This window comes from Botryllus schlosseri, chromosome 10 (genome assembly GCF_051294905.1).
Source record: "Botryllus schlosseri isolate E-star chromosome 10, Bs_hap1, whole genome shotgun sequence".
In the NCBI taxonomy this organism is placed as follows: Eukaryota; Metazoa; Chordata; class Ascidiacea; order Stolidobranchia; family Styelidae; genus Botryllus; species Botryllus schlosseri.
The window spans coordinates 12900414-12910400 of record NC_137245.1 but is presented as its reverse complement, the minus strand read 5'-3'; the positions used below and the strand labels follow the sequence as shown (position 1 = coordinate 12910400).

The 9987-nt window shown below is 41.6% G+C and overlaps 1 protein-coding gene across 1 annotated transcript; it reads left to right on the top strand.

Moving 5' to 3' along the window:
* Positions 1-1181: 1181 nt before the first annotated feature.
* On the top strand, positions 1182-2458 carry LOC145448809 (uncharacterized). The gene is made up of 3 exons (XM_080327259.1): positions 1182-1193; positions 1387-1641; positions 1718-2458. Exons 1-3 carry the CDS (start codon positions 1182-1184, stop codon positions 2456-2458), a joined length of 1008 nt encoding a protein of 335 aa, XP_080183385.1.
* The last annotated feature ends 7529 nt before the right edge of the window (positions 2459-9987 follow it).

The window sequence follows — 9987 nt, the reverse complement described above, 5'->3', positions numbered from 1 at the left end:
CCAATGAAGCATTTCAAAATTAAAATCCTTTGAAACTACTGGATGTGAATATTGATCGGATGGCAGTAACGACATGCGCAGGCAGGATTTTCCGTATTGTTTTCTGCAGAATCCCCATAACTATTGGACGAAATTTCTGTGCAGCGTTTCTCAGCTTCCTGAAAAGAGTAGTGGTTTTAGGAAATTACTTGACAACGGACTTGCCGTTTCATCTTAATGAGGCTCATTCACTCATGCGTATTTGCTAGATATTATAATTCTGTGGCCATATTCCTGTCCATATCTATATTTAAGACATCTCCAATGCATCACCATCCCGGCAAGCCGATTGGAATCATGGCAATGCTGTGATTCACTCTTATTCTGTCAGGACGAACGTCTACCTGGATTCACTTTCATTGCTATAATCCCCCACATTAGGCCAGGGTAATGAGCATAATAGCTACTACCAGCCTGACATGAAAAATCTTTCATCTCCATTATAGCATTCACACCCTTGCTCCTGAATGAACTCAGCTTAACTTTATTTGTCCGAGTCACTTTATTTAATAATATTCGGTAGGTAATATCGAAAACCAGCCTGCCTGTGAATATCGTTTATAGGTACAAAGCATTCCTGTTCAAAATGGCTGCAACATAAAATACAGCTTAAGAAAGCGCATGGTTTTTCTGGCGTTCCCAACCAGTCTTTCCTCGTTCTCCTAACCGCATCAACCCATGCCTTGTGCCTTATAGGTTCAGACTCTTTTCTGGGGAACGCATGCAACGAAACCTTAGGTTATGTATTAGAGTCATTTGAGCACCCGTAAGCCACGCATCGTTTACTGTTTTTTCGTCACCTCTTCGATAGTTAGCTATCTTCTCTGTTCTGTCCATATTCTGCGATACACGCCAAAGTCGCCAATGACTTTAACAGAAATAAGTAACAAGCCATAAGCCAACAGATCACCAAACATGTACAATGTACATTGTACATTGTACGTACGGCACCCGATGAGTGAGAGTGAGAAACAGAAATAAAACTGCACACAATCTGACGTCATCATACGCTCGAGCGATTTTGTGTCGTTTCAGCGGGGGTTGCTGTTTTACGCCCGATATCTTGAAAAATACGATATCGATTTTCAAAATCAGTGGAAATATATCTACCGAATAATGGAAAGTCGATTTAACCGATGAAGATGTCCTTTAAGGTAACATTTTTTCGGATCATTTGACTAATCCGGCCCGCGAGCGATCTGAAGGTTTCAATCCGTCCCGCGACGCAAGTTGAGTTTGACACCCCTGCCTTAGAGGCCTATTGCGACAGGCTTTTCATGTCGCCTTACCTCTGTTTAGAAGTTGCTGACACTGAAGATGTTCGTCATTCCGCGGTTCCTTTTTCAGTTGAGAATCCGCAAGAATCCCCGGTGCGGTCTGTGTCGTCTGGATGCGCGCATCCGCAAGTTGGTGAAGGCCGAATTCCGCCTACCTAACAGAGCGTGTCAGCTCGTCTTTCATGCTGGGCGGACGGTGGGCGGCCTGGTCATCCCAAATATCTGCAGTGAAGCCGACGTTTTGAGGCTTTTCCAGGCCGCCAAGATGGTCAATTCCACTGACCCCTCTGTTTGGGCGGTTGCGAGTGGAAGATTGGCGTTGATCGTGAGGATAATTTGCTGATTCCGTTGGAGACCCTGACACCTGACAGTCGAGTTTATAAATTGCGTGAGCATAATAGGGCGCGACTCTGAAGCGTACGGAAGCGCCTATACGGGCTTTGGACAGAGGTCTGAAATCTTGGTGCGCACTGGTTCCTGACCATCAAAGACGGGTTCTACCAGTTGTCCCTGGGCGCCGACTACTGGCTCGCCTCACAAAATTTCTTCACCTCATTGTGAATCAGCGTTGGAAGATACGGTGGATGAAGTTGCCTGACTATGGTGAAACAGTGGATTGCCACTCCCCGTACGGGTGCTCCAATCGCTTTCTTCGGTCTTCCAACGTGTTGACGCCAGTCGAATGCATCTGGATGCCTAAGGCTACGCTGAATCTCTTGCCGCTCCGGTCGATACGTGGTAGGTTTAGAAATCGTGTGGAGTCAAGTGTGGTCTGCTACAAGTGCGGACAGCATGATGAAACCCTGCCCCACGTGCTGAACCACTGCCTGCCAGTGATGGGTGCCATCATGGACAGGCACAATCCGGTACTTGGGGTGCTTCTCGACTGTATACCAAGTTCATATTTTTATTCCACTCTTGATGTGGTCCGCGTTTGCGAAGAGCACGACACATTGACTAACACTTGGCAGAGGCCCGACCTCATTCTATCCGACGCTCGTCGGGTCTTGGTCGTGGATGTGGTGTGTTCATTCGAGAATGCAGTAGCCAGCATGGACACCGCCGTCGAACGAAACACTCAAAGTACGAGGACTTGCGCCACATTAGACTCAAGAGGAATAAGGGCTTATATGAATACATAATCAGGAAAATATGCGAGACTCCAATTTCGGAGATGGAAGAAGTCCAGTGTTGGGATCAAGTCACAACCTTCGAGTCATGAGTCTTTTCGAGTCATTGCACATTTTGACTCGAGTCAAGTCAAGTCAATCGATTTTCGAAGGTGACTCGAGTCAAGTCAAGTCACTCAATTTTTGGAGGTGACTCGATTCAAGTCAATTCACGAATCAAGTCACAAGTCGAGTTGCGGTTTCGAAGTATGATGCATGATTAATTCATTGTATTTTGCTAGCTGTCTGAAATACAGATTGAGTGGTCATTGATTCCGAACCGATAAACGAATATAGAGTAAAATATAAACGCAAGAAGGAGCTGTATACCTCACATATACGTCGAACTGTTAACTACGTAAGTAATGGCATGGCCTCATGTAATAGTTACCATCCAAATAGAGAATAGAACTTAAAGAAACGAATTGATATATTACCCATTTACAAATTGATATGATGCAATTTGAGCCTGCGCCAATGGTTGAGGACTATATAAACCATATTTTGATTTAATTTCAATAAAACAAGAGGTTTGGTTGAGGTAAGAATAGAAATAGGCATTTTGCTATTTTATTACGTTACTACTAGTTTACCGGTTACGACAACGTAAGCTGTAAGGTTCTGTCACGTCGTTTGCGGTCAATTTATTTGTGAGAGAACAATGGAGGCTCAGTGAAACAAACGATCATTGAATGATTGGTCGCTCTCACGGGTTGCACAAGCTTTTCGCAAACAATCCGAATATATGCAAGATACAGTGATTCTATCGACACCGATTACTTGATGACTTGAAATTGACTCGTGAATTTTGCTCCGAGTCACGAGTCAATCCACATTTGTGAAACGCCGAGTCAAGTCAAGTCAAGTCCTTCTAGCAAAGTGACTCTAGTCAAGTCAAGTCATACGAAAAAGGTGACTCGAGTCTGACTCAAGTCATCCCAACTCTGGGAAGGACCAGCCTGGACAAACATAAGGCAAGGAGCGCTAGTGCCAAAGCAACGCGATATGAACTGGGCCATCGCAAACCACGTGCTCTGGACGAATTAAAGACTACCAGCGAGTGGAGCTTCAATAACCCGTAACTACGTGATATGTGACGAACACGCCGAAACTCGCATGCATTCGTTCTGGAATTGCAGGATAATTAAACCAGTCCTATTATTCATTTTAGAAGCCTGGGAAAGATCAAGCAAGGAAGTCGCACCAACGCCGATCCTACAGACAATAGGGAACATGGACCTTGAGAGAGCCTTCTCAAAATACATAAAACGACGCTGACAGTAACAATCTCGGTGAAGGAAAGCTCGGTGATCCCACCGACATGAACCAAACTCACCGACATGATCAAGGGATCCCGATGAAAATGAAATTTGAAACTGTGAATTAATATGCGCCCTTTATTACACACGAATCAGGGCTTACGCTATGCTATGTCCAGTGTGGACCATATCACCACTAGTTTACGAAATAAAATGTTGATTCATGGAACGAATAAAACAACATTACACCTCCTATAGTTTTGAGGACATATGAATGACGGCTTGAAAGGTAGTATGATTCTGTGAAAATCCGATTTTGCAATGATTCAACACTATTTGTGGCATTAAAATCATTTAGTCTTATAAATAGTAGTTTTTCAAAGATAATTGCTTGATTCATAAACTGTCGTTTAAATTTGATGTCCTTTTCCCTTTGACGGACGACCAGGCGGGACCACCGAAAATTTCATTTTCACTGGGTCACATTTTCATAGGCTAATGATTTTGTTAAAGTCACGAACACCTGAGTTTTGATGGAATGTCTTCTGTCAAGTTTGCAGACCTAGCGGGTTTGAGATTTCGTATTTGACATGTTTTGTGGGTTATCGCTTTGCTGTTTGACTTTTTGCGGAAAATTCTTTTCGCATGGCGTTATCTTCTTGCTGGGTACCAGCAAAACGTGTAACTATCGGCAAGCCGTTCGTGACATGGGAGAGTATGGTAAAGGTCATACTTCTCTTTTATAACAATTTTGCAATATTACCGGTATCTGGACTCTTGAAACGCCGCAGCTTGATCAGTGGTAGATCAGGGTAGATCTTGATTTGAACTATCGTATTTGGACCGATCTTTTATACCAATTTTGTAACATTACGGGTATCTGGAGACTCCGCAGCTTGATCAATTGTAGTTCCGGGTAGATCTCGATCTGAACCATCGCGTTCCAAATCGTCGCGTCTCAATTCCACTAGAGATAAATTTCGTTGATGATGCATTAAATCTATTGATGTCATCGGAAAAGAAATTCTCACCTTCCGATATCGATACATCTTGTTCTTTCGCCTCCTTATTGGAATCAATATCGTCCTCAACATCATTCGCTAATATCAACTTCAATGGTTCTTCCACCGAAATCAAACAGTGTTTTAAACAATTAAATGCCTTTTTGAAAAAAAATGTTTTTTCTTTTCTTTGCAAACGTTACATAATTATACCAAAATTGTGTAAATACTTTCGAAAAACATGTAGCATGAGCCTTCGGATTATTTATAACCAATATTACAACCGTAAAAATACTGCATAATGATGTAGTCCTGGTAAATATATTTTTGTTCTATTTATGACTGTGTTCGGAAGCCCTTTTCGTCAAAGGAGATATATTCACCCTATATTTTCAATTGTAAATGCCAATCCACTGCGACGCCACAATTAGAGATTCGTGACGCCGTGGCAAAAAAAAATAAAAATAAAACATGTTTTAAATTGAATTTTGTTTTAAATGCAACCCTACATGTATGTAGGCTTGGAAGTGCATGTCTTAGTTTCGTAGATTGTAGACGAATTTCAGATAATAAAGACCTAGTAAGCTGTCAAGCAGTTTCGTCTTCCTATACCTACGTTTTCCTCGAAAGGTCACTACACTCTGCCCGTAGCATGAACCGCACGGTGCAAATGAGACCTGCGTTAGAAAATATTGAGCTCCGTGACGAAATGCGAATTCGAAATCGTGTTCGTCTCACGAAATGATATTTTTCAGTTTCGTCTGGTTCGTATAAGTGATTCCAATATATTTGGAGCGGCTACAATATTTGCAATAAATTAAACAAATAATACAAACTGTAAACGATAGCTTATGCGCGGTAACGACCAACATTTTTAGTATGTACTTTAGGGTTTTCCAAAATTTGGAAAATGTTAAAAATGCTGCGTTGTAATGTCTCATCCTATAGATAGATTATTGATAAAAAGACATGAATGAGTTTGAAAAAAGCCCAAATTAAAGCCGTCAAGAATTCGTGCAAAGCGATTGAAAGTAGCAGCCGAAGAGTGGGCGTGCCAGCGACCATAGAAAGGCGCGGAGACTAGCAATCATAAAATCACGACTCGTGATAGGCTGACCGGCTATGCTTCCATGATCACGACGGCAGCGGCTTGTTGATTGGAGGCTTCAACATTTGTTCAATAATAATAAAATGTGGCACCTGGTCATTGAATGTTTTAGTTGTAAGAGTAGTTTTCGATACGTTTAGAGCAGTGCGCTCCAGCCTGTGCGATGGTACGCACATGCTGTGCGAATGAAAACATTTGCAGTGCGAATGACTAATGTGGTGCGAATGGTGCGAATGAAAATCCGAATGAGTGCCGATGTAAATCGAAAATAATTGTTAATTTTTCTAAAGTAGAATAATTCAAATGCACCTAACAAAAAATTCACGGGCAGTGTCTCCTTAACTTTTGTAGTTGCGACGCAATTGTAAAAACTTGTTTGACTTAAGACGCACCACTAATCGTAACTTTGACAATAAATTTGTCCCTCACAAGCCGTAGTGAATTAATATTTTCGCGCTATAATTATTACATAACTATAAGCCTGGTTTGAAAGCCGGTGTAGTAGCAGACATACAATGTAAGTGTATCCGAATGTCTGAGCTAGCGACAGGCTGTAGAAATGATGTCAAATTGATTTTCTGCTGTCTTTCGCTGAATAATCATCATATTTCCGTAATAACGTTTCGATTAGCGCAAGGCACGATGATAGTAGGAGACACCGTCGGAGTCGGAGTCGTGGGAAAAATACTGACTGGAGTCGGAGTCGGAGTTTGTGAAAGTGACCCTGACTTCGACTCCGACTCCAACTTCTCTATCACGAAAACAATTGCTTTCAAAGGATTTTCAATATAATGTTTTGGTAAGCTACCACCAACCACTATTATTAATAACCATACAGATCAGGGGCGGCCAACCCGTGGCACGCAGGCCAAATTCTAGACCGCGAGAAGCTTTTGTGCGGCCTGCGAGGTAATTCTTGAAATTATTTGAAATTTATTGATGACTAAAACATCAGTTCTGACGGATTGGCGTATCCAGGGGCCAGCCATATTTATCGCAGATTTTCGTATAGTATAATATTCCGCAGCAGATTTATCTGACATGAAATTTTTCTCGGCACTTAGCATGATTTATTGTCACTAGATTTCTTGCATTCAGTATTTGGAGCCCCTTTCTGAAAATTATAAATACATGTCATTTACAGAATTGAGTCTAACTACATTAGCAATAAAGAGATAACGTGTCGTCCAACATACGGCTTCGCTTTTGCACTCGCAGCGAGATCGTAGACGACGAAACATTTGAACAAAATGACAGAGGCATGTTCACCGAAACCTTCGATATTGCTATGTCTAAACATCGAATAATCCTGTCCTTGCCAAATGAGCTCAGTGGTATACATATGCGACCTCCAATATATGTTAGTAACATATTTATTGATAGAATTCAGTCCTTACCTTTGAAAAAAATTCACGCTTCGCGCGACCAGGGCGTGACTGCACAGAGCACAGCTGCTAGCAAGCATTTTTCACTCGTGGAAAATACGCTGTGCTTTCGATAAGAGTGCAGAACAGTTCTTATGACCTGGTCGTCCGAGAACTAGTAGACGTTCTTGTACAAATTCCAACAACTTGATTGGCCGAGAAGGGTTTTGGGGAAATATAGTTGAAATCAAAACGAGGGAAGAGGGTTGTCTTTTTAATGAGACACTTGATGGCCTAAAAGCTATAGTAGCCAATTTGTTGCATATCTGAACAGAATCTATTCTTAAGTATTTTCATTTTCTTTTTGTACAACAATTTTAGGTTGGTTTGTGCGAATGAAATTCATTTTCCAAAAAATTGCGAATGTCAGCCAAAATGGCTGAAAAGCACTGCAATAAAGTGTACCGAGGTTTGCCATAGGTAAATTTCCATGAAAAAATTGGGTTTTTTAAACTGGAGCTAATGAGGAATTTAAACCGACATTTTTGGATTCAGTGTCCAAACATATTCATGTCCGAACTGTTCTCTTTTCGGAAGCAAACGACTTTTGAAATTTTTTTGAATAATCGAACCTTTGAATTATGACTCAACTACTTTCCGAGATGAAATCATGTGTAATGCAATACTATAATTTGCATTGGCGGACTTATTTTTATTGTTAGACTGCAATGGATTGAAATTGGTTAGAAAATCCTTCTGATATAGACCGACTTACACGCAACATGTTTTCGATTATATCTACGTGACAGCGTCATCAATGCCGATCCCCGTTATTCGACACTGAGCCGACTATCATACTTCTCACATAAGACTGCTTTTTATATCACCTTTTACTCATGTTTTGTAGCGAAAGAATTCAGGTGTGAAAACAAGCGATATCGAGTTTACCAGATTAGCATTGACACAAGATACGGCTCCCAATATTTCACTGGAAGAGAAAATGCGAATCATACCACTTGGTGTGATTGAGCTAAGTACTCGGGATGTCGTGAGCGTGGGGTTCACGTTCGCGTTCTGTGTGTGAACCTCAGAAATCTAAAGGTTCACGGTCACAAACGATCCTTGGTAGGTTCTACACTGTGACCCTTTATCATATAGGCCTATTACAATTTTTCACGTCGTTTGCTCTGAAAATTCAGCTTTCCGTTTGTGAATATTTAGTGACCTTCTTCTGTGAGCTTCACCCGCAACCATACAACATCAAATACGAAATACACTACATGTGGGTACTGGGGATTCACCGAATGATGCTTATTCAACCAATCGATGTAATTGACATAAATGCATCGTTGTTTAATGTAAAAAATCTAGCAGGAGTACGAGATCCATCTTGATTTGATAAGTCCATTGTATCATAAAAAATCCGTGCTATGGGATACTGTATAACCTGTTTATGGGGTAATATCGGTAGCAAGTATATAACCCCGTTTCGCACTCCGCTCAATATCAATATAGTAATAGTCAGACGGTAAATACGTTGTCCGTCTGGCCTAGACCGTTGAGGCGAAAGCTTATATTCCCTTGCAAGTGCTCGTCAAAATGATTGGCAAAGCGACGCAAGGCCTTGATGTTATAGGATTATTATAGCATTTCATTGCTACAGTTGATGGCTTTGGTGACGTTTAAAAAGTCAACATGTACTTCAGCATTGTGACATAATGTGGCTTGAGTCGTCGCTATAGGTATCGTGTACATTAATATATCACTACACGGAAATGTAGCGTTGGAATTAGCACGTGACGTCATAGGCTCACGTTTACATTCACACAGAACCTTTTCAAAAGGGTCGCGTTCACACGAACAGGGGTTCGCACCACCCCTAATATATACCTAGAACTGCAAAACTACGTCGGTAACTGTCAGTCAAACATATGATGGAATATTATATTGATATGATGCAACAAACAATCCGCATGTCCACGTAACGTAAAATTTAGGCCAGGAGCGGCCAGCCCGTGGCCCGCGAGAATGTTTTGAGCGGCTCACCAGCAATGCTCCCTCTAATTTTTGAAGAGTCCGAGCACACTCACCAAATCACTGCGCAGACCCGTGGACAACAGTGCGTAACGACTGAAAAAAAGGTCATCACTTCGAATTTTTTGTGCGCAACTTAGATTTTCTGTGCGCAGAAACCGTGTCAGCACTGCGCATTTGGGAACGTCCTCAGCTAGAGGAAACATTGCTCACCAGGTAATTTTCGAAATGGATTGCCCAGATTATGAACTTGCAAGGCCAACCAAAAATTTGATTGCTCTGGCCGCAACACTTGTGATGTTGATAACTAAAATATCAGTTTCGACGCATTGGTAGAACCATGGGCCAGTCACATTTTTGGTAGGTCTTCGTTCGTTACAATAAAGTAGGATATTTTGCGGTAGATTTATCTAAATATGTTGTCACTGGATTTCTTGCTTTTAATATTGTTACCCCCTCCGGAAATTGAAAGAAACGCCTAATGTACCAGATTGAGTCTAACTATATTCGCAATTACGAGAGACGGTGTCGCCCAACATGCGACCTTGCTTTTGCGCTCGCAGAAAGACCGTGGGCGATGAAACCTAGGCACAAAATGATTGACGCATGTTGACCGGAGCTTTCGATATCGATATGTCCAGGCATCGAATAGTCCTGTCCTTACAAATTGAACCCAGCGATATACAACAGACCCACAATATACTCAAGTAATAATATTATTGACATATAAAAAAGT